The sequence below is a fragment of the Oryza glaberrima genome, chromosome 5 (assembly GCF_000147395.1).
Source record: "Oryza glaberrima chromosome 5, OglaRS2, whole genome shotgun sequence".
Classification (NCBI taxonomy): domain Eukaryota; kingdom Viridiplantae; phylum Streptophyta; class Magnoliopsida; order Poales; family Poaceae; genus Oryza; species Oryza glaberrima.
Genome location: NC_068330.1, coordinates 23596922 through 23621966, shown reverse-complemented (window position 1 = coordinate 23621966; position 25045 = coordinate 23596922). Strand labels below are relative to the sequence as shown.

Sequence of the window (25045 nt, the reverse complement as noted above, 5' to 3'; positions counted from 1 at the left end):
ATACAAATAATTAGAGCACTGTGATTTCATCTTGGTTTTCCAGTAACTTCTAACTGATTTTAAAGAATCACAGTTAAAAGCATTGTTTGTAAGGGATTTTGATAGAATGAACCAATGGGAAATTTGCTTAGAACAAGCTCGTTGTTTTTTAATCACTAGTGTAGTAGGCTGCTAGTGTGGGCATACAAACTGTTTTATGCTTCCTTCAAGGAGTATACGAGTAGCTTGATTCTTATCAGAAAATTCGAGTCACATGTGTAGGGGTGATAATCGGTCAAGATATATGGTTTCTTTCACAACCCTACCTACCTAGTACTTATATAATTTTAGTTTAAATTGCTACTTTACTTTATCTCCATATATAGACATTCTTCCTTAAGATGTTTTTATTCTTTGTAGAGTATTTCATGTCTTAAAAATAACAACTTCTAGAATTTAAATTTCATTCTAAATTTTATTAATAAACTACATGTGCTAACTATGGGTCTGTTCGGCTGCTCTTTGTTGCCGCATGCTGCACGTATAAAATATCGTCGTATAAGCTGCAACACAGTGTAAATAAGGGCAGTCGAACAAACCCTATAGCTTTATTATCATCCCAACCAATTCCGGGTCTGCTCCCACCCACACACCTACCCTGAGAGCAGGTACAACAGTGGGCTAATAGCCTGCTTACATAGGATGATTTTTGTATATGTGGCTGAGAAAGAAAAATTGCAGAGAGAAAAGCGAGCGACTATTTAGTCGCCGGCTCTTCGCGCGAGCCTATGCATTTTACCTACCATGGGCCCACCTGCTCTCACAACAACCAATGGAAAAATGAATATGGACGTGAAATACTGGCTAGTTCCTTTTGGAGTAGACACTAGCTCGATTAAAAAAAGTAAAGAAGTGTTGCCTGTTGTTGTATGCATTGTAGATTAGCTGTCTATTGTTGGACGTGGTACTCGGTTGCAGCCAGCAGTCGCCGGTACTATTAACCTTGCTATGAGAATGCAAACAAGTCCTTCTAACCTCCTCCATGATATATACAAGTGTCACTATCTAAAAATTTCTATATTTGTTTCGATACGGATAGTGTAGATTATATTCTTCATGAACCACGATGTGCACCTAGAAGAGCAGCATATCCAGAGTCCTCATAAACAGGCTCTACATATATAAAGCATACAAAAGTTGGTACGGATATTATAATTAAATCTACTGTGACCTTTGCACAGTGTACTTGAAATAAAGTCTTAGCCAACAATCTAAAATAGTGTATTCAACAGTACAAAACGTGAACAGCTTGCTGTATATATACATCAAGCTAGTTTTTTGTTAAAAAAAAATAGCAGTGTATATATATATCAGGCCATCAGCTATGTAACTTAGCATGTCTGACAAGAATATAGTCGTACTGATACTCTAAGATACTCTATATATTTAAACGTAACCATAACAAACACCTACACAGAACAATACAGTATCAATTAATATCCTGTGGAGTTTCATATATACATATATATATATATATACATACATATATATATATATATATATATATATATATATATATATATATATATATATATATATATTCAACTCTAGTTTGTTGGGCTAGCTCCATATAGTTAATTAACAGTTGTTTAATTTTATCACTCTGATCCAGGTCTGAATCAGCAGTGCGTTTTCTCCAACGGACAGAAATAAATAAGTAACCAAAACAACGTAAGCCGATCTGTTCCTGAAATTTATAGCAAAGCCGTTTGCAAGCATCATCAAACTGCCCAGCCAGCCAGCCAGCCACACAGCTGCATCTCCCGTCACAAGAATACATATACACACACTCATGAACAGCTAGCCGCGCCCAAAATTCAGCTCTCTGAATTCTGATTCGATCGTTCCAGTCAAAACAGCCCCCTTCAATTTCTTCGCCGGCCTTTAATTTCGCCATGACGCCACGAGTTTGTTACGCACAGAAAAACGCGGTGCCGGCAGTGCATGATGCATGCGAGTGATCAAACCATGGAAACTTGCATCGAACTCTCATCTCATGTCACCTCAAAAACTGCAGGTGAAAGTTCAGACTTCTTCTTCTTCAGAGATAGATAGAGAGAAGCATGAACAATAATACTCCTCATACATTTCAAAGTTCAGACTTCAAAGTGCACCTATACACGGTTGTAGAGATGTTGGTGATCGGTCACGCATAGCGATGGTTGGTTTGGTGTCGGTTCTTTTCTCAAGCTGATGTATAGAAGACATCAGTTCGTAGTGTTGTGTTTTTTTTTCTTTTATGATTTAGCCTATTAGGATTATAATTTTATATTTTTTTTCTACTATAGCAATATATAAAACCTCGTATTTGTCTCGTTTGGTGCGGTTGGTTTAAAAGAAAGAAAAGGTTCAGACTTCTTCAGAGACAGGGAATTCTTCAGAGACAAAGAGATGGAGGGGCATACTGCAATTAGCACACAGGAATTGAATTGAAGAATGCTGCTGCAGCAGCAGCTTTGGTCAGTGCACAGTGGTGGTGTTCTCAAGGTAGCAAGCTTTGGCAGCAAACGAGGTGTAGTACTCCAGAATGGAGAGAGGGGACAGGGGTACACTGCCACACATGGGGGTCAGGCCCAAAGGGAATGTCTTTTGGCATTGGGCAGCCCAAAGCGTGGTGGTACCGATACACCAACACCAACATATGCATTCCGTTTCTCATCTTGTTATTCCCCTAGCTAAGCTCAATTAGCTAACCCACACACACAAAAAAAAGCGAGCTAAAGGCGTGCAAATGCAAGATGCTACAGTGCCCTGCAGCCGGCAAAAGATCAAAGATTTCGATTCCAATTCCAATGGCACATTGGCACATTTCAAGCCCAGATGCATGGTCGACAGCAACAACACCCAGGAAGAGATGATCATGTCAAAAGGGACACAAAGCATGGATATGTACATGTCCCAATTGTGTCTGATCAATTCCTGTCCAATTTTCTCACATCATATGTGGCATGATTCCAATTCAGAGATGTGTAGGGGTGGTAGCTATAGTAATCAATCATCAGAACTATCATGATTCCAATTTTACTTTGTGTTTTCTTTGCTTGCTTGCGTTGCATGCATGCATTGCAAAAAAAAGGCTGTTAAATTTTAGCAACAAAAGGAGCAGGTCTTTCTGATGGTTTTTTGCATCTTCCAACATGGAAAAAGTTCGGCGATGTCAGGCAGACAGAAAGTGCATACACCTTTTTCTCTCTCTCATTTTTACCCTTGGAATTGAAGTACTTGAGCAAAAAAGAGATCACTGATTAATTTACTCATGTCAATGTCATGTACTATACGTTATTACTGCATCGAACCATGCAAAACAAAATAGCGTTTAGTACATGATTAATTAAATATTAGCTAACATAAATTAAAAAAATATATTAATATAATTTTTTAAAGTAACTTTCATATATAATTTTTTTTTAAAAAAAACACACCATTTAGCAGTTTAAAAAGCGTGCGTGTAAAATACGAGGGAGATGAGTCGGAAAAGTAAAATAAGAACTCAGCCCTAGTTACACACTGTTAATCATATAAAATCCTCTCAATCGATCAAAAGGTAAAAATGAAGCATTAATTTTTATCAGCTTGAACAGCAAGAGATTTGTCTCATGCATGTATAAAATATATATATGTCACTCACACGAATACACACCTTGCATGCATGCATGAATCATGCATGGTACACAGTACTACAATTGCAAATTCCTATTGGATTTCACAAAGCCAGCAAGTCCATCTCGCCCAAATGCAAGAACAGTGCTATTGCTAGAACCAGTAGCAGCAGTAGCAGTAGCATTTCTTGATCCAGTGTAGTAGCCATGGTGCAACAGGTTGCCGTTGCCATTGCCATTCCCTAGGGTTTCCAGCGCCTCGAGCTGCGACTTGAGGAACTTGAGGTAGCTGGCGGCCTCGTCGAGCATGGTGGCCGTGTCCATCTTGCTGCCGCCGGGGACCAGCCGCTGCAGCACGCGCAGGCGCTCGCTCACCCGCTCCCGCCGCAGCCGCGCCGCCACCGTCTGCGGGTCGCTGGAGATGCGCACGTTCTTGCGCCGCGGCCGCTGGGGCGGCGGCGGCGCCGCCGATGACGGGTCGGAGGCGGAGGCGGCGCCGCCGAGGGTGACCGGGCGCATCGCCGCCGCGCGGTAGATCATCTCCTTCACCTGCGCTATCGCCTCCGTGTCCGGCTCGTACCCGCGGCCGAGGCCGAGCAGCGCCGCCGCCGCACCGGCGCCGTGGCGGCCGCCGCCGAACGTGATGCTGCTGCTGCCCCCGGCCGCTCTCTTGGTGCTCCGGCGCTCTGCGGCTGTCTCCGACGTCGTCGTGGTCTTCGTCGTTGATGATGTGCCTACGACGGGGTACTTCTCTGGTAGCTTCCGCTTCGACGGGGGCAGAGCCGTCGTCGTCGTCGTCGTCGACACGGCGCACGGCGTCGACGCCACCTCCGTGTAGGTGTTCGACTCGCCGGAGGAGATGTTGCCGCCGCCGGTGGTGTTGCTGCTGTATCCGGAGAAGGCGGTGTTCGACGCGGCGGCTTGCACGGTCGTCGTCTCGGCAACGTTCGGGAACGCGAACCTATCGAGGAGCCCGCCGTCGTCGTGCGTCGCGCCGGCGATGGCCGGCACTGGCAACACATCCACCGAGTCAAGGAACGCCGCCGCCGCCGCCGTCGGGGACGCGTCGCCGTGAAGAGCACTCAGACCATCTTGGCAACGCAGGAGGCTCATCTGGTGGGACGGCAGGTCGACGTCGAGGCCGTAGGCATCGTCAGAGCGAACGGCGCCGGCGGCGCCGTTGCCGCCGCCGTCGACGAGGGAGTGGAGCTCGAAGCTCGCGCCCAAGACGGCGGCGAGGAGGACGTCGTCGTCGTCGTCGCCGCCGGGGCCGCAGCTCGGCTGGCACGGCGCGGCTGGCGCGCTCCACCCGAAGGCGTCCATGTACATGACGCGGTCGCCGCCGGCGAGGCTTCCAAATTGGCTAGCTAAACTCGCCTGTAGCTATCTGCTGCTACTACCACTGCAATTAACTGCAAATTAAATGAGCTCGTGTCAGCAGAAACACATGCAAGAGTATGCAACTGCATGATTAGCAATAAATTCAGAATCTAACTCCCAACCAAAAAATGCTGATCAACATACGCTAGATATATATCTAGCCCAACAGAATCTATTGCTGCCAAGATTAACATAACGGAGTAGAAATCAAGAAGAAGAACAAAAACAGGAAAGAAATAGTGTTTTATTGCATCTTGGGAGTACCTGATTAGTGAGGATATCTGATCATTTCAGCTATAGGTAAGTGCCGATCTGAGATAGATTCTGAAGAGATTGGTGTAGCATGGGGACGAACTGAGCACAAGTGCAGCGTTTGCTAGGATGGTCCTCTGCCTGTGGGATGGCTGGGCATATGGGCGTCTTTTATAGGCGGCTCTGAGCTAGCAGTGGGCTAAATCTAATCCATATGGCTGGCCAAATTTGGTTCTTTTTCCTTAGAAAAAAGCAAGATAAGTCATTTTCTCTCTATCTCTTTCTTGCATTATGTGGGGCGCAATCAGTTGGGGACAGCAGAGAGTACTAGCACAACGATTTCACTCGCTTAATTACTAATTGACAGTTACATTTGACTGCTCTTGAGTCGAGTCAATTTAGGTGATAACTACTGTACTAGCTATTTTTCTTTGTTCTGCAAGGTTAGATTAAAGACCGTATATATCTTACTGTGCTAAGATTTCTGAGATTCTCAGTATTATCTAAAAAATATTTCTGAATTTACTTCTGTGGAAATGGTTCCAGTTTATTGCTTTGATGAATATTATTGCCAGTGCCCTCTTCTGCTTGTCTTCTTGTTTCTTGTCTGGTTGAGTTGAGGTAACTTATCTCTGGATTGTACTGTATCTGGTAGTTTTTGTTGGGACTTGGTACTACATCACATGAAACTTTGGAGTTTCTTCATGTGACAGGACTAATGATTAAGCACGATAACTTGTATAGTTTCTGTAACATTTAGTAGCAGCAGCAGTAGTTTTTAACTACAACAAGCTGAATCTAGCTAGCAGCTGGTCCAGGAAGACATCAAGATTTCCTGTCCGTTTTTTGAAAAGAACAAGATAACAAGGAAGGCAGGACACATCTCTGAAACAGATGAAACAAGACAAATCCGTGACACAAGCAAACGGTAATGCAGAGCAAGGTCCTTACTTGATACTTATTTTGATATTATTTTCTTGATTCAAAAGGGAAGGAACCACACACAATGCAAAGTATATATATGTACATGCATCATATCCATGATAAGATGAGAGGACCACATATTGATGAGGATATGTAACCACAATCGATTGCAAGATAAGAATTCCTATTTCTTCAGAAAGAATTAATAAACAAAGGACAAGATAAGAACACAAAGTCTACTTACATCCATTATTTAAATACAATCCATGATAGATGTACAGTACTCTGCTACTATGGAACATTTCTTTGTAACAAGATGTCGGTTTTTTCGTCATGCATGCGTTCATTTTTCAGAAAAGAAAAGGTTAGCCAGTACCACTGAAGTAGTCAAGCTTCAGATTAATTAGTGCATACGGCACATGGTAACATATATTGCCCTCCATTTTGGAATTGTAATACTAAAAATCAAGTGGCCCTCTCATTATTATTTTTTTTCTAAGAACCCTGCCTTTTTATTGAAAAGTTAAGGAAAATCTCAGTACAAAAGGAGTAGACAGAGATCGAGCTTGCATGGATCTTGAATCCTATACTAGTATACTGTAATGAACTTCCACTGTCTACTCTCATTAATTCCAGGTTATAATTAATTACTATATGAAAATTCTGCTTCCCGGTACACATGCATCCACCACCAATCTACCACAAGTTGGACCCAAAGAAATCCACTGAAAAATTCACAAGCGAATAATATATATCATTCACAAATTGGTTGCCTGCTAGCTACTTGCCTTGGAGCTGATAAAGTCTATGTATATCTGTTACCTATGGTCAGATATACTCAGATAGATCATACATGACGCTCTTGTCAATTGAATATCATCTATTGGGTGTCCTGTGTGAAGAATACTAGGAGCACTCGTAATTTTTATCTCCTTTGCTTGAGATGCATATGTTTGGTGTGCCTTCACACGAGCTTAATTAGCAGCATAACGCTTACATATATAGCACATTACTCCAAACATATGCGCAGTTTTATCTCTTTTGTCAGAGTCTCAGTTTGCAGCCATGCATATCATCAGAAAAAAAGGATCACGTACTACGTACCAACTGTGGTCACAAGACACATCCTACTGCTCTTGTCCATTGCAGCATAGCACAGCAACCATACAGTTTACACTCGACAGCACCACTCAACATGCAAAATTAAGTACAGTGTTTACAGCATTTGATCATCATCCCCCCCTCAAGTGTACCAACTCATAATTAAATTCAGTTCCGGCAAAATTCCATCACATTCGCATCTACCAGGCGACTTTTTCTCTGTATTTGAAAGGAACATCTAGCAGTAGCAGGGCGGGGGGGGCTAATTAAGATCACCACAAACTTAATTAATCAGAATCCCTGGCAATCTGTATACGAAAATTAAATGGAAACAGCATGAGAATTGAATTGGGAGCCGTACGTCTGCAGCATCAAAGTACCAAAAGGGCGGCGGCATTTAGAGACGGTGGGGGCTCCGTCTCCGCGACGCGTCTCCGGTACGTCTCTCCGGCCGGCCCCGGCCGCAACCGCCGCGCGAGGGTCCGGAAGCTTGGCCGCCGGTACGTGGGTTGCCGCCTCCGACAGTTGCATGCCACGAGTCTCTACTCAATCTACTAGTCCATTTTTTTTTTCTAACGATTTTTTTTCTACTTACGTCCATCTGACGGGCTTGGACTATATATAATCTCTGACCGGTAGAGCCCTCGTTACCCATTAGAGATTAAGTGACAAGTGAGTGAAGGTCCGTCAGCGACTCAGCGAAAACAAAACGTTCGATCATTTGTAAATAAAATAGATGATTAGAGGGAGGGCTCATCTTCTTTTTCCTCCTTCAGCCCCCCTCCTTAACTCATTCTATCAATGGTGATCCAATGAGGTAGGAGAGAGTCGAATCCTTCTAGCACCCACGATGGATCCACCCCTACTTGTAAGTTGTAGTGACAAAATAAATTATAGCAAAGTAATAAATAAATAAATTTTTGAATAAGGTGAATCATCTCCTCCTTCTCTTGTTAATGGTGACATGATGTTATACTATCTCCTCCTTCTCTTGTCTCCTCAATCCTCATCAGCGCGCGCGCGCGCGCGCGCACACACATATATATATATATATATATATATATATATATATATATATATATCCTACGTGGCTACTTGGCGTTCTATATATCTCAGATGGTTGTTCATGTAGTAACTGTCAACTTCAGAGAAAATCTCCCTTCTAAAACAACTTCAGAGAAAATCCCTCAAAAGATGAAGGGAAACAACAGTGGCTAATTATCCTTTTATCCAAATTTAGAATGTGTGATAATATTTTAAGAACTTTCGAGCTTTAAAAGTCCACACTATAGCTGCATTTATAGAAAGGTCATATATGTTAATGAAGAAAGTGATATCTACTGGTTTTTGTTTCAATGTACTTTTATATGGTTAATTATACGACCTTCTAGTTACTCATGCAAGATAAAGTATTAAACATATCTAGTTGTATTTGTTTGCATTGCTGTTGGATGCATGTTGCACTAACAGTGTCGATGGCTAGCTAGTTTTAGGCTTGTAGGTAATGTGTTTTTAAGTACGTTTGATGTACCTCTGTTACATATTGATGGACGTGTTAATTGCAAATGCAATGCAACCGACGACACGTATTGATCCATAACTCTCTCTCTGACGTGACAAACTTCATAGGAATATTGTACCGACTTGTCGTGTTGTTCTGACAGCTACTTTAGCACCTAACGTAAACTTAATTACTTTCTCCGTCTAATTTTAAGTGCAGTCATAATTTTCCGTGCACAGCTTTGACCGTTTGTCTTATTTAAAACTATTTTTAAAAATTTAAAAATATAAGTTACGTATAAAATACTATTAATGTTTTATCATCTCATAATAATAAAAATACTAATTATAAAAAAATTAAATAAGACGGATGATTAAAGTTGGACGCGAAAACTTAGGTTACACTTAAATTAGGACGGAGAAAGTACGCCCGTTAGTGCAATCATTTCCGAATTTAATTGAAGGAACGTACGTTTGTACCACGAACACTTCGTTTAATTTGGTCAAATGGAAACGGAAGCATATGCATTAATTGAAGTGGTATAAGCTATCGGATGCACTGTAGCATACACCGATCCACGTAGGATGGTAGGGTAGTTGTGTTGAATATATGGACAACTCATTTTTTTATGAGTCGATAATATTGTATTCATTTTTTTATCATGTTTTAAATGTGGTTTAAAATAGTAGGTCAATCTAGGACTTGGCCTAATAAGACTATAATAGACGATCGATTTTACGACTATATAAACAATTGATTTTTCACTTGCCATAGATTATAGGTGGCTGTGTAATTAAACGGTTTATCATGCGAGATTAGACTGAATTGTTTTCTATACCCGTACTTAATCCGACATATATACATGTATATATATCGTTTTGTCGATGTACTTAAATATTAGACAACACCTTATTTCTAAAAAATATATATGTATGAATGGTGTGTGTTTTTCATCACTTGGGTGTCGATGATGTATCATATAATATATCTTAATTTGGAACGAAATTTTCTTAGCATATGTAGGGCTGTACTATAGGTAGGCAATGCCACAGTCGTCGCGCCGTGCAAAAACGGCCTCTTTTTAGACGTGTTGGACCACAGTTTACTGCATGCGTGCAGGCTCAATCGCTCTCGTGCACAGTAGCGCTGCGACCCATGTATTATTTGCTCGATCGACCGGCCGGTTTCATGTTGCAGCTGCATGGACCAGTACACCCTCCATCCCATAGAAAACTAATAGTCCCATCATTTAGCTTATTTAAGAAATAAGTCAAACAACATATTTGCAAACGAAAAATAATTTGTAATAAAACTTTTATATATATATTCTTAGTGATCTAAAAACAGATGTTGAAAAATAAACTATGATGAAAAAGTTATTAAAATCAACTCTAAATTTAATGTTGAAAATTTAAATTTTAGCTGATAAGTATAAGAATAAACGAAAAGATAGGCCGTAAATCCTAACTATTAATCTAACACTCTGTCATCTTTTTAGAGAGACTAGCCGCTAACATATACTCCTATATAGTAGGAGTCTTAATTTGCGTTGGCTAAAAACGCCAGCTTACAATCGTTAGGTACATGCATGCAGACTCTGATCGAGTAGATATATACTACTCCATACTCATAAAAGAAGTCGTTTAGGACAATGTTTAAGTCAAACCTTAAAAATATAAATCATGAATAACTTTTAAGTTCTTGAGTTTAAAAATGTAAAAATTATATGTATAGATTTGTCTTGAAAAGTACTTTCATAAAAGTATGCATATATAATTTTTTTAATAAATATTTTTATAGAAATAAGAAGTCAAAGTTGTGTTTCGGAGACCGTGTCGCTGTCCTAAACGACTTTCTTTACGAGTATGGAGGGAGTATGCATGATCAACGAGTAGTTAGTATACTGTAGACGAATTAATTGAACCGATGAGATTTGAGAGCCAGCTGCTAGCTAGAATAACGACCGTCAATTAATCAGATGTACGAGACTTAAATTTATACTCCTACATGGAAATGTTTGGTCGTGTGTTGGCTTGAATTGACGCACTACCGGCCGGTAATCACTGCATTGCACCGTTGTCTCAGCTAGCCGGCGATGGAAGTGTAAGCGTATGCGGCATATTTTGGCCTTACACTGTAGTACTCCTTTAGCTATGGCGTGAGTGGTAAGGTAGCATGTGTACGTTAGTTTCTCGTGTCATCTTTGATTTTAGCTGACTTTTTCTAGTTTCGTGTGGTACATTAATTAATTCCGATCCATATATATATCGAGCTATGAGCCTAAATTACATATTTATTGTTGTTATTAGCGGCATACCAGAACGGTATCATGCCAATGTGAGAACGGTCCTCTCATAAATTTTCTTCTCATCAGTAATAGATGGTAAGACGCCACTTCTTATTATCCCACATCAGGGTGAACCCATGGATTATCGGTGTACACTGGCATACCCAAAACATACGCAAACATTTAGGAAGACATCACCTCGGGTGGAGAAGAGCTGGTGGCTAGAAAGGGAATGGCAATGGAAGTAGAGGAGGTTTCCACTGAGCAACCACATCGCCTTGGACTTAGAGATAGCCTATAGTTGAGACGACTTCAGCAAAGGAACTGGCGAACGACTTAGCGTTAGGCTTGGGAAGAGGAACTTTGTGCCCATTACTTCATCCTTCAGTGATTGATGTAAGATGACGGCCCAACGTCTATAGTAAAACCGTCAAGCTGTAACTATATTACGGATGACACACGCGAAACCAACATCCATAGGAACGACCCCTTCATTCACTGCCATGGTGATATATTAGGCTAGAGTTGTGAAACGATAACCCTCTCTTTCCATAGAGATCCAACAAGTAGGGGGCTTATGCCCCTTAGCCTCTGCGCTGGATCCGCCACTGGTGCAGCACCACCTCAGGTGGATGATGGGGAAGGGGATCAGCAACGTACACGACACGAGGCAAGAGGAGGGGTTCCGTGGAGGCTAGTGGTTTAACAAATTACTTATACGCCATTCATAATTTCTCCCCACTACAACAAAAACATTATATAAAGACACTTTTGTAGAGGCATTTTGCAAATTGCCTCTAAGATCAGTAGTTTATAGCGTAGAGATACTTTATAGAGGCACTTTCAAAAATATCTAGAAAATTTTTACTCTAGAGACACTTTAGAAATATTTTCAACACATTTTATTAGATTATATCTTGTAGAGGCATTCTTTCGGCACTTTAAAATGTGTCTAACATGTAAAGACGTTTGCTTGAGACACTTTAAACTCTGTAGAGACACTTCTTACAATAAAAATATACTAAATGACTAAATATAAGTAACTTAAGGCATAAACATATACAATGAATGACATGGGGTTGAGTTGGTTAGTGCCTTGAAGATAAGAATGATTTGTTCAAGAGATCATGAGTTCAATTATTTGAATAAGAGATCATGAGTTCAAGGATTGGCAAAAACAAGGGAAAATATTTTATTCTCATTTTACTGGTTCCATATGGTTGTGGTACAATTTAATGTCTATAGAAAATGCCTCTACCACCTTATAGATATTTTATAAAATGCCTCTTCGTCACCATAAGGCACTTATTAGACATTTTTTGAAATGCCTCTATAGTATTGTAAAGGCATTTGAAAAGTGTTTCTATAGTACTAGAAAAATGTATTTACAAAACATTTTTCTTGTAGTGCCCCTACAATACTAGTGCACTAGACATCGCTTTTGTACTAGTGGTGTATATGCTCATACTATAAGCATGAATTTTACTTAGTATATACAAGTGGATCTGAATTGTTAAACAAACTCAATTCCAAAAGTCACATTAGTTCACTCTCCTAAACCTTGCTTCTATACATTAGGTCATACTACCCCCAATCCTTTTCAGCACACGCTACACGTGATAGTAAGCTAGGGAAAAAAGAAATTAAATTGTTAGGTTCTTGTACAGATCAATCCACGTGCACGGTTTGCAGGCTGTACTACACATGTACGTGTACAAGTGTATAGTAGTAGCTAGTACTGTTGGAATTAATGAATGGGCCTTAGCCCACTCGAAGATTAATTCTTTGGAAAATCACAAAAGCCCACCTCATGGGATGGCATGCATGTGGAGTTTAGTACCACCTTGCTTATTCTAGGAGAAGGGGACCTCCTTAAAAGGGAGGATGCCCTCCTAGCCATTTGAAGCATGTGTGGTGGAGAGAAGAGGGGAAACACACGCGCGCGCTCGCTCGCCTCGCCGGGCCGGCGGCGCGCGCACGACGTACGCGTCGAATGGTCCGAAAAATTGGCTCCTCACCCTTGCGCAGATGCAGCCTCCTTTTGCAGTTTTGTTTTGCTGCAAATTCGGATTCGTTTTTGTTTTGGAAACGTTCCGAAAAATCCGGTGCGTGCAAACGGCATGGAGTCCGGATAAGTTACGCGCGACTTATCCGGTTCGGTTACGCGCAGTAGAGATCGTGCGGGCGCCCTGATCAAGCGACCCTTCTCTATATAAATCGACCCGCCGTCTTCACGCAACACACGCGAAATCAATCTAGGGTTTGCCTCCTACTCTGTACTGCGCCGTCGCTCGTAGACTACTCCATCTCGCTCGCCGGCGTGCACCGGCGATCGGGAGAGCAGGTCTCCGGAACCTCTGCCTTCGACGTCCTGCACCGGGAGAAGGCGGCAATAAGGTTTTTGGGAAGCGCTTCGCGCGACTGCTCCCTGTTCGTTCGCGACGGCTCGTCTTCCTCTTCGCTCGCGTGTTTCGTGCCTTCGTAGACGCTTGCAAAAAGTTTCGACCAAGCAGCCGGTCTGTCCGTCAACTCGGTACGTGTTCAATATGTTGCGCATATTTGATCTGTTCATATTATACTGTGTAGTTTACATGTGTAGATCTAATGATGCGTTCATGCTAGTTTTCATCTGTAATGTCATGATTTATTTATGGAATAGATTAAATCATTATATGCCTATAATCTCAACAATCCAAAAACCTTATTGTAGGCACTGTGATTTTACTATGGCTGGTTTTGCCGATGCACTGAGGCCGGATAAATTCACCGGTGTGCATTTTAAGAGATGGCAGATCAGGGTCACTCTGTGGCTGACAGCTATGAAATGCTTCTGGGTGAGTACTGGCAAACCTGAAGGAATTCTTACTGCTGAACAGCAGAAGCAATTCGAGGAAGCCACTACTCTCTTTGTGGGATGCATTCTTAGCGTTCTTGGCGATCGTCTGGTCGAGGTGTATATGCATATGACCGACGCTAAGGAGTTGTGGGATGCACTGAATACTAAATTCGGTGCTACTGATGCTAGCAATGATCTGTATATCATGGAGCAATTTCATGACTACAAGATGGCTGACAACCGTTCTGTAGTCGAACAGGCTCATGAGATACAAACCATGGCTAAGGAACTCGAACTCCTTAAGTGTGTCTTACCCGACAAATTTGTGGCCGGGTGCATTATTGCGAAATTACCTCCATCTTGGAGAAGTTTCGGTACTGCACTCAAACACAAGAGACAGGAATACTCCGTTGAGGGGTTGATAGCATCTCTTGATGTTGAGGAGAAAGCTCGGGAAAAGGATGCCGCGTCTAAGGGCGATGGTGGGCAGTCTAGTGCCAGTGTTGTGCACAAGGCCCAGAACAAGAGCAAGGGGAAATACAAAGCTCAGCAGACCACCAACTTCAAGAAGCAGAAGAAGAACAACAACAATCCTAATCAGGATGAGAGGACTTGCTTTGTGTGTAGTCAAGTTGGTCATCTGGCTAGGAAGTGTCCACAACGCAAGGGGATGAAGGCACCTGCAGGGCAGACTTCTAAGTCTGCTAATGTGACTATTGGCAACACTGGAGATGGAAGCGGGTATGGTAATTTACCTACTGTTTTTTCAGTTAATCAGTCTACTAATTGGTGGGTTGACACTGGGGCCAATGTACATGTTTGTGCTGACATCTCATTGTTTTCTTCTTATCAGGTCGCACGGGGTTCCACCGTCCTAATGGGGAATGGGTCACATGCTTCTGTTCATGGTGTTGGCACGGTAGATCTGAAGTTTACTTCGGGAAAGATCGTGCAGCTGAAGAACGTGCAGCATGTCCCTTCTATCGACAGGAATCTTGTTAGTGGCTCCCGTCTGACTAGAGACGGATTTAAGTTGGTTTTTGAGTCTAATAAAGTAGTCGTGTCTAAACATGGATATTTTATTGGTAAAGGTTATGAGTGCGGAGGCCTGTTCCGCTTTTCCCTTTCTGATTTCTGCAATAAGTCTGTGAACCATATTTGTGGCAGTGTGGATGATGAGGCTAATGTTTGGCACTCACGTTTATGTCATATTAATTTTGGCTTGATGTCTCGGCTTTCCAGCATGTGTTTAATTCCTAAGTTTTCCGTTGTCAAAGGTTCTAAGTGCCATAGTTGTGTGTAATCAAAGCAACCTCGCAAGCCTCACAAGGCTGCCGAGGAGAGAAACTTGGCACCACTAGAACTCCTACATTCAGATCTTTGTGAAATGAATGGGGTGTTGACGAAGGGTGGAAAACGATATTTCATGACGTTGATTGATGATGCTACTAGATTTTGCTATGTGTACTTGTTGAAAACGAAAGACGAGGCTCTAGACTATTTTAAAATTTATAAGGCAGAAGTTGAAAATCAACTTGACAGAAAGATAAAAAGGCTTAGGTCTGATCGTGGTGGAGAGTTTTTCTCGAACGAGTTTAACTTATTCTGTGAGGAACATGGCATCATACATGAGAGGACGCCTCCCTATTCTCCCGAGTCTAATGGGATTGCTGAAAGGAAGAACCGCACACTGACTGACTTGGTGAATGCCATGTTGGACACCGCGGGACTGCCTAAGGCATGGTGGGGGGAGGCATTGTTGACCTCAAATCATGTGTTAAACAGAGTTCCTAACAGAAATAAGGACAAAACACCATATGAGATATGGATTGGGAGAAAACCATCACTTTCTTATTTGCGCACGTGGGGGTGCTTGGCGAAAGTCAATGTACCAATAACGAAGAAGCGCAAACTTGGACCTAAGACTGTGGACTGTGTCTTTCTGGGATATGCTCATCATAGCATTGCCTATAGATTTTTAATAGTTAAATCCGAGGTACCGGACATGCATGTTGGTACAATTATAGAGTCTCGTGATGCTACCTTCTTTGAGAGCTTTTTCCCAATGAAGGATACACATAGTGGTTCGAACCAACCCTCTGAAATAATTCCCAGTTCAATTACACCACCAGAACAAACTGAACATACACATGAACATGTCTCTGAGGAGGATGTCAGTGAAGCTCCTCGAAGGAGTAAGAGACAAAGGACGGCTAAGTCTTTTGGTGATGATTTCACTGTGTACCTCGTGGATGACACTCCTAAGTCAATTTCATAAGCATATGTATCTCCTGATGCAGACTACTGGAAGGAGGTTGTCCGTAGTGAAATGGATTCCATTATCGCTAACGGGACTTGGGAGGTGACAGAGCGACCCTATGGGTGTAAACCTGTGGGGTGCAAGTGGGTGTTCAAGAAGAAGCTTAGGCCTGACGGTACTATTGAAAAGTACAAGGCTCGGCTTGTTGCTAAGGGCTATACTCAGAAAGAAGGCGAAGATTTCTTTGACACTTACTCACCTGTTGCTAGATTGACCCCAATTCGTGTGCTACTTTCCCTAGCAGCCTCACATGGTCTTCTCGTTCATCAAATGGACGTTAAGACAGCTTTTCTTAATGGAGAGCTGGATGAGGAGATCTATATGGATCAACCTGATGGGTTTGTAGTTGAAGGTCAAGAAGGCAAAGTGTGCAAATTGTTGAAGTCTTTGTATGGTCTGAAACAAGCTCCTAAACAATGGCACGAGAAATTTGACAAAACATTGACATCTGCAGGCTTTGCAATCAATGAGGCAGATAAATGTGTGTACTATCGCCATAGTGGGGGTGAGGGAGTTATTTTGTGCTTGTATGTTGACGACATACTGATATTTGGGACAAACCTTGATGTGATAAATGAGGTTAAATCATTCTTGTCTCAAAATTTTGATATGAAGGATTTGGGAGTAGCTGATGTTATCTTAAACATTAAGCTAATTAGAGGTGAGAATGGGATTACACTCTTGCAGTCCCATTATGTGGAGAAGATTTTGAATCGCTTTGGCTACATTGATAGTAAGCCTTCTCCAACACCTTATGATCCTAGCTTGTTGCTTCGCAAGAACAAGAGAATTGCTAGGAATCAACTGGAATACTCCCAAATTATTGGCTCGTTGATGTACCTGGCTAGTGCAACTAGGCCTGATATCTCCTTTGCTGTGAGCAAGTTGAGCCGATTTACCTCTAATCCGGGAGATGATCACTGGCGTGCGCTTGAGCGAGTAATGCGCTATCTGAAAGGTACTGTGGAATTGGGGCTTCACTATACTGGGTATCCTGCGGTACTGGAGGGTTATAGTGATTCTAACTGGATCTCTGATGTGGATGAGATCAAAGCCACTAATGGATATATCTTCACACTGGGTGGTGGTGCTGTTTCATGGAGGTCTTGCAAACAGACCATTTTGACGAGGTCAACCATGGAAGCAGAGCTGACGGCACTGGATACTGCTACTGTTGAGGCAGAATGGCTGCGTGATCTATTAATGGATCTGCCTATTGTTGAAAAACCGGTGCCGGCTATCCTTATGAACTGTGACAATCAAACGGTAATTGTCAAAGTGAATAGTTCTAAGGATAATATGAAATCGTCTAGACATGTGAAAAGACGATTGAAATCTGTCAGGAAATTAAGAAACTCCGGAGTTATAACGTTGGATTACATCCAAACAGCGAGAAACCTGGCAGATCCCTTCACGAAGGGACTATCACGAAATGTGATAGACAATGCATCGAATGAAATGGGTTTGAGACCTATGTGAGTTATACTATGGTGGTAACCCAGTCTATGTGATCGGAGATCCCGTGAATTAGATCCTGGGAAGAACAAATCATTAGTAAACTAGAGGAGAGTACCATGATATACCCTCTCCAAGTGAAGATGCATGTACTCTCGTGAGCTGCAAGGCAGGTTGGCTATGCCTTAATGAGTTCTGTTGGCTTTAATTAGCGAAGATGTTGTCCTGCAGAACATTCTTGAAAGAACTCACCTTTGTGAGCTTGACTGTTGGTCGCAGTCTATGAAGATTTTGGGTGAATCTTCTAGGAAGCTGACTAAAGACCTAGGACTATGACTTATGCGCTCCACCCGAGGGGTAGTCTACAAACGGTCTAGCACCAGATAAGACTTTGAGTGAAACTTGCTTGCACAAGACTTGCAATTCAAGGCGTAGTCCATTGTTCAAGTTGTGAGTAAGTGTAGCTTGGAGTTCTAGGTGGATGTTCAACCTTAATCGGTCTCCATCGAATCGTTGGTATATAAACAGTACATTGGAAAAGGCAAATCTCAGTGGGATTTTGAGATTTGGTGGGGGGTTGTTGGAATTAATGAATGGGCCTTAGCCCACTCGAAGATTAATTCTTTGGAAAATCACAAAAGCCCACCTCATGGGATGGCATGCATGTGGAGTTTAGTACCACCTTGCTTATTCTAGGAGAAGGGGACCTCCTTAAAAGGGAGGATGCCCTCCTAGCCATTTGAAGCATGTGTGGTGGAGAGAAGAGGGGAAACACACGCGCGCGCTCGCTCGCCTCGCCGGGCCGGGCCGGGCCGGCGGCGCGTGTGCACGACGTACGCGTCGAATGGTCCGAAAAATTGGCTCCTCACCCTTGCGCAGATGCAGCCTCCTTTTGCAGTTTTGTTTTGCTGCAAATTCGGATTCGTTTTTGTTTTGGAAACGTTCCGAAAAATCCGGTGCGTGCAAACGGCATGGAGTCCGGATAAGTTACGCGCGACTTATCCGGTTCGGTTACGCGCAGTAGAGATCGTGCGGGCGCCCTGATCAAGCGACCCTTCTCTATATAAATCGACCCGCCGTCTTCACGCAACACACGCGAAATCAATCTAGGGTTTGCCTCCTACTCTGTACTGCGCCGTCGCTCGTAGACTACTCCATCTCGCTCGCCGGCGTGCACCGGCGATCGGGAGAGCAGGTCTCCGGAACCTCTGCCTTCGACGTCCTGCACCGGGAGAAGGCGGCAATAAGGTTTTTGGGAAGCGCTTCGCGCGACTGCTCCCTGTTCGTTCGCGACGGCTCGTCTTCCTCTTCGCTCGCGTGTTTCGTGCCTTCGTAGACGCTTGCAAAAAGTTTCGACCAAGCAGCCGGTCTGTCCGTCAACTCGGTACGTGTTCAATATGTTGCGCATATTTGATCTGTTCATATTATACTGTGTAGTTTACATGTGTAGATCTAATGATGCGTTCATGCTAGTTTTCATCTGTAATGTCATGATTTATTTATGGAATAGATTAAATTATTATATGCCTATAATCTCAACAAGTACAGTATATCGTATTTTTCTATTTGTCTACTGTATGCCGCCACTACTACTATTGATCAGTACGTGTGTACATTTATACACACTACAGTCTACAGAGAAGGACGACGATGAGATGATCAGAGAATGCGGCTGAGATGCACTAGACGAACGAATTCGACGACGATGCAACAGTAGCGTAGGTGCAGCCAGTAGTAGCGATGACCACCAAATTTCCTGCACACTAGTGGACTGCTGCTACAGTGGTTTCCGGTATTTTTCGATCTTTTGCCCATCCATCCACTGATCCACTGGCTCGGCAGCCACCTGATACACGAGTAGTGGTAGCTTGACACACAAAGACGCAGCTGATACCAAAGTGAGCTCTCGTTTGTTTAGGCCCACTCTAATTGAGCCGGAACAACACCTGCGGCCCATTATAGTTGGGCCGGAACGGAACGGGAGTATCACGTACGTTCGGGCCGTACAAGTTGGGCCCGCCCCTCGTCAGCCTACCTGCGAAGCTGCGTTCGTCCGGAGATGGAAAATTCTCTGGTTTTTCAAAGCGCACATTTTCTAAACTTTTTTATAATTTTTATTTAAAGATATTTGTTTTAAAAATTCATTACGCATCTCCCAATCTTCTTCTTTCCTCTTATCTCAAAAAGACAAACGATGGAACTAGCATGTCGTTTTCTTCAGAGAAGTTCGCTTCAGAGTTGATGCACATCAGTGATCGTGTCTAGGGGCAGGGGCAGGCTAGTGCAGCTAGGGCTTCGAGTCTTTGTCCCGCATCAAAAAACATGCTTAAAGTTCAATTCACCATGTAGTATTATTTTTTTAGAAAACTAATGCTTCATTACACCGTGTTTAGTTCTAAAGTTATTCTTCAAACTTTCAACTTTTCCATCACATCGAAATTTTCCTACACACACAAACTTCTAACTTTTCCGTCATATCGTTTCAATTTCAACCAAACTTTCAATTTTGATGTGAATTAAACACAGCCCTAGAGTTATATCTTAGCCCTATTCTCTTATAATTTCTGGTTCGCCGCTGATCGTATCGACGTGTCTTGCAGATACATCGATCGATCGGGTGCAAGCAAAGCCAAACCAAGCGAAAAATGAGAAAGAAAAGGAAAAGCACAGGAGCGAGGGATCTCCATCCACAACGTCGTGGACGTGCCGACGTGGCCATCATCAACCAAAGACGACGAGACCAACACAAGACGCGCTCCGTAAAGCAAACCAAATGCCAAAAAAGACCGACCGACCCAGCAGAGGAAAGTACGCCCCCCGCGGCCTACCTTCAAAGCGATGAGAATCCACTGCATCACCCTCGCGATCTCGCATCATCATCATCATCATTCTTAGCCCCAAAAGAAAAGCCTCAAATGAGTAGTACAAATCCAATCAGATGTCATTCCACTGATCCACCCGTGACGTCGGCGACCGAGAAAATTGCAGCTGCTTTTCCCGCAGCCGCTCCCATACCGGATTCCACGAATAATCAAAACATAAATTACTAGTAAATTATATTACTCCCACTACATGATCATGCATTCATGCAGCAGTTCAAACTTCAAATAAATTTGTAGACGGTGACGACCGGCTTCTTTGGTTCGTCACCGGATCGATGGAAATCAAGAACACAGCAACTAGGAAACAGAAATCGTCTATGGACTGGAGACCATGTCCATGGTGAGGAGTTTAATTTGATACTTGATCACAAGAAGCAAGGGAAAACAAAAGCAAAGGCATTAGTAGAGCTTGTACTAGTCACTTTTGAAGTGAGGGGGGCTAGGATTGATCAGCGCCCGGTGTTCTTCCATAGCCAAGCTCTGAGATCTCCCAGCTTGTTGCAGGGGCCACCTCCTGGTGCAACCGAGTGTATTGCTGAGTCCAAATGGGGGCATGAAAAAAGTCGCTCAGGCTTTGCAAATGCTCACATCAGAGTTCATAGGTCAGTCAAATTACCTCCATCTTTGTCAGCAATTCACTTGCAGTTGGTGCAGATACAAATATTTGTCTACAATCAGAGTTGATGAAGCCCTCCGCCTCGCCTTTGTCGAACAACGCGAGCAGTGGATCGTAGTAACCGTCAACATTTAGCAATCCAACCTGTTCAATTGGCCAAGGTTTTATATGTGATGGAGACCTTAATCCATCAACAAAGCATTGTGCTACTTTGCCGTTTACAATATATCTAGTATCAAATATCTCAATTATGCTTACTGGCTTGTCATGAATTCCAAGTTGGCACCATGTTATCATCTCTAACAGCTCCTCCATTGTTCCATAGCCCCCTGACAAAAATCAATAACCAAGTTACATTTGAATTATCAATTACTAGTGTGATAGATGATGTTAGAAAGAAGGTACTGAACATTTCAGATCGTCAGTCCATCTCACATATATTGGAATTATCAATTACCAGGAAGAGCAATGAACGCTTTGGATCGCCGAGCCATCTCCGCTTTCCGCTCATGCATGTCCTGTACAACTATTACTTCTCCCACACTCTCACCTGATATCTGTTAGAAAAGCAACATTTGCAAATGTCAACACAAACCACTCCCTTTACAAAATTCTTCACAAAGCTGTACAGTCCTTCCAAGTCAAAGTAAAACATCTCTTTTAAATGATCGCATACACGTACTATTATCAATTATGTTAGGTTCAGGTAACTTCACCCTGACATATTCAAGATAAACATCACCCTGACAAATTCAAGATAGCAAGTGTACTGGTCCTACTATTTAATTCAGCTGAAAACTAACAATGAATTGAAGTATGCTGCTATACGGCTTGTACCTGCCACCTAAAAATGGACAGAAACCAAACTTTCGGAAATCCTAGCCCTGTCTAGCTTGATCATTTTGTTTAGACTTTAGGGTTCATTTCAAATGTGGAATTCTGATCCAAACACCACAGGATTCCAACGGCAAGTTCTCCAAGTAAGAACACAACATGGCAAACGCTAAAACATACCAATACAGAGGTGAATTCAACGACACTTCTGAACCCTGAAAAATCTACGAAATACTGAAAGGAAGTCGAAGAGATTGCAGACCTCGACAGCCATGAGAGCTCTAGGAATCACCCTGCGAATAAATCAAGCAAAAATTTTATCACGCCGCATTAGATGGTGGTGTAGCACGTACACGAGAATCACAGGCATCCGCAGGTGCAGCCGCGAAAGCAAGGCAGCAAAAGTGATGAGGAAATCGCTCTCAGGCGCAGAAACGAAGCTGGCTGCGTGCGTACGTACCCGACGACACGGCGGCCGCCGTCGAGAACCGTACGCGCGATCAAGCCCATCAGCCCGATGCTGCCGCCGCCGTAGACCAGATCGACGCCCCGCCTCACCTGAAAAACAAAAAAAAGGAGAAGAATCTCACGGCTCGCACCTGAAAAAAAAAAGTGTGAAACCAAGGATGGAAAAGTACGATGGCGGCGGCGGCGGCGGCGAGCGAGACAGCTCGACCGTCGCCGCGCCACGCGCCCGCCCGTCATCTACGCGCACCAGCTCGTGGCCGAGGTCGAGCGCCGCGTCGCCGAACACCCTGCGGCGCCCCGCGTTGCTGCCGCAGAAGACGCAGATCGTCCCGAACCTGCTCGCCGCGGTCGCCCCCGCCGCCTCCGCTCCGTCTCCCATCGCGCCCCGCCCCCAGACCTCGCCGTCGCCGCCACGGCCTCACTCTATCTCCTCCTCCTCCTCCTGCTCCAGCGAGAAGAGTGAAGGCGGCAGCATTAAGGGCGAGGCGGTGCGCGCAACGTACGCAATGATCGCCTCCCTTTTAATTCCGGGGTGGGTCAAAGCAGGGCGCCATCCACCACCACCACCACCACCTCCTCCCCCCCTCGTCGCCGCTGTCATTTTCGCGGTGACCACACCGCGCCACGCCACGCCACGCCACGCCAATCACCGGCGCTGCACACGCCGGTGGGGGCGGGGCCCCCGCCTCCCCGTCCTCAAAGCCCGTAACTCTGAATTGTCCCCCTCACCGGTCTGTCTCCGAGAATCTCGCCTGCCTCTTCTGCCCCTCTCCTCCCTCCGGTCCACTGAACCCTCCCTCCATTTTTCGTTTCTTTTATTATTTTTTTTGAAACCTTTCATTTTGAAAACAAATATCTAAAATAAAAATTTCCAAAATCTGAACATTTAACGTGTCAAAATAATACTATCACGCCACTCGCAAAGGACGTGGCGATTTTGTTCTACCACACCAGCTAAAATGATGTGGCTTGTAGAGTGATGTCAATAACGTTCTCACGCCATTTAAACTGATGTGATCGCGTTGTTTTGGTAAAAAGATCCAAATCTAGAAAATACTACCTCCGTCTTACAGTAGTTGTCGCTTTGATTTTTTCTTTACAACGTTTGATCATTCGTTTTATTTGAAAAATGTGTACAAATATAAAAAGAATAAGTAATACTTAAAAGTACTTTTAATAACAAAGTCACAAATAAAATAAATAATAATTTTATTTTTTTTAATAAGACGAATGATTAATTTTTTTTTAAAAAAAACTCAAAGCAGACAAGTAGTAAGTATTAAGAGTTAAAAAAGTTTTCCTCTTCTCTCCGGATAACGGCATGCGTGGCACTGTACCACGCTAACCCCCCCTGGACCATCCGCTCCTGGGTCGCTGAAACGATGGCACGTCTGCGCCGGTGTCGCTTGCGCAACCAGAATTAATTGCCTCCTCCTCCTAGCGACAAAGTGAGGGGTGGCCAAGTTACCATCAGGTGAGTGACACTGACAACCCCAGCTGCGGTAAGAAACAAAAACATGCTTCAACATATTTAGAGAGAAACCGAGAGTGCATGCTTAAAAGGAGATAATTAACCCCTTTTTTCTCTAAACAAACATGCTTCAACATATGTAGAGATAGACCGAGAGAGCCTGCTTGAATGGAGGTAATTAACTTCTTTTTTTTCTTTTGCCATTTCGAAAGGGTGAGTGGCAACAAATATCACTTTGTAACAAGAGAGGCAAATAGTTTTAAAAAATATTTTTGACAAAGGCAAATAGTTAAATTTGCTGCTTAAAAGGCAGTTGTACGATTATAAGCCATAGACATGTGATCGAAGTAGCGGAAGGGGACAAAATTTACGCTTATAAACCGAAGATAGTTTGTTTAAGACATCGATTAAACATTTTTATACTTGATGATATTTTTTAATACCAATTGTAAAGCACTTGGTTTTCATAAAACCGCTAGAAGCAGTTTATGAAAAACCAAACAGTTTTAGCTATTCTTCTTCTTACTGAATTAACCGAAAGTCGTTGGTTTTACGGGCTGCTTTCGATGGCTTTCTGTAAACCAACATAGACTGGTTTTGACATCAGAAATAGTGCTCTCACTGATGTAAAACGTGGATTTTGGTAGATGTGCGGTTTAATGTGGTGGTCGGTTTCGGCATAGCTTTCACCACGTCCCTCTCACTCTCTTGTGCAGTGACCAACCAGGGAGTGGTACAGTTGCAGCTGCTGCTGCTCTGCACAATCTCGTCGTGTTCGAATTCTTTTCTTTAATCCTTTTCTCTCGTCCTTTTAATTTCAGGACGCCACGTATTGGTCGCTGATGCTGGTACAAATGACCAAATCGTAGGTTTTTTTTGAAAAGCAAATGAGGAGAGGATTATTGTAATTGATCACGTCGTTAGTCAAAAGGACACTAAATAAAGAAGCCAATCAAGGACGATCGCTGCACCAAACCTAAAATGTTTACCCGGTGATTGTGATGAGAGCGACCAATCGGCGAGAGTTATGGCAATTGTTTGAGCAATCAGACGATCGGCAATGGCATGTCATGGGATCTT

The 25045-nt window shown here is 43.2% G+C and overlaps 2 protein-coding genes across 2 annotated transcripts; both read right to left on the bottom strand.

Annotated features, from left to right (window-relative positions):
* Positions 1-3572: 3572 nt before the first annotated feature.
* On the bottom strand, positions 3573-5400 carry LOC127773883 (transcription factor LATE FLOWERING). The gene is made up of 2 exons (XM_052300102.1): positions 5283-5400; positions 3573-5050 (listed from the first exon to the last, which is right to left on the bottom strand). The coding sequence occupies exon 2, from the start codon at positions 4965-4967 to the stop codon at positions 3717-3719; it is 1251 nt and encodes a 416-aa protein (XP_052156062.1). The 5' UTR covers positions 4968-5050; positions 5283-5400; the 3' UTR covers positions 3573-3716.
* Positions 5401-20722: 15322 nt separating this feature from the next.
* Positions 20723-23146, bottom strand: LOC127773887 (probable cytokinin riboside 5'-monophosphate phosphoribohydrolase LOGL7). Its single transcript, XM_052300106.1, has 7 exons — positions 22742-23146; positions 22487-22584; positions 22289-22319; positions 21650-21749; positions 21451-21521; positions 21193-21336; positions 20723-21111 (listed from the first exon to the last, which is right to left on the bottom strand). Exons 1-7 carry the CDS (start codon positions 22871-22873, stop codon positions 21016-21018), a joined length of 672 nt encoding a protein of 223 aa, XP_052156066.1. The 5' UTR covers positions 22874-23146; the 3' UTR covers positions 20723-21015.
* Positions 23147-25045: the final 1899 nt, after the last annotated feature.

Coding starts and splice junctions, on each gene's coding strand:
- LOC127773883 (XM_052300102.1), bottom strand. CDS start 4,967: ATGTACATGGACGCCTTCGGGTGGAGCGCGCCAGCCGCGCCGTGCCAG.
- LOC127773887 (XM_052300106.1), bottom strand. CDS start 22,873: ATGGGAGACGGAGCGGAGGCGGCGGGGGCGACCGCGGCGAGCAGGTTC. Junction 22,585..22,741: donor TCGACCTCGGCCACGAGCTG/GTGCGCGTAGAT, acceptor TTTGTTTTTCAG/GTGAGGCGGGGCGTCGATCT. Junction 21,522..21,649: donor AGCGTTCATTGCTCTTCCTG/GTAATTGATAAT, acceptor GATTTTTGTCAG/GGGGCTATGGAACAATGGAG.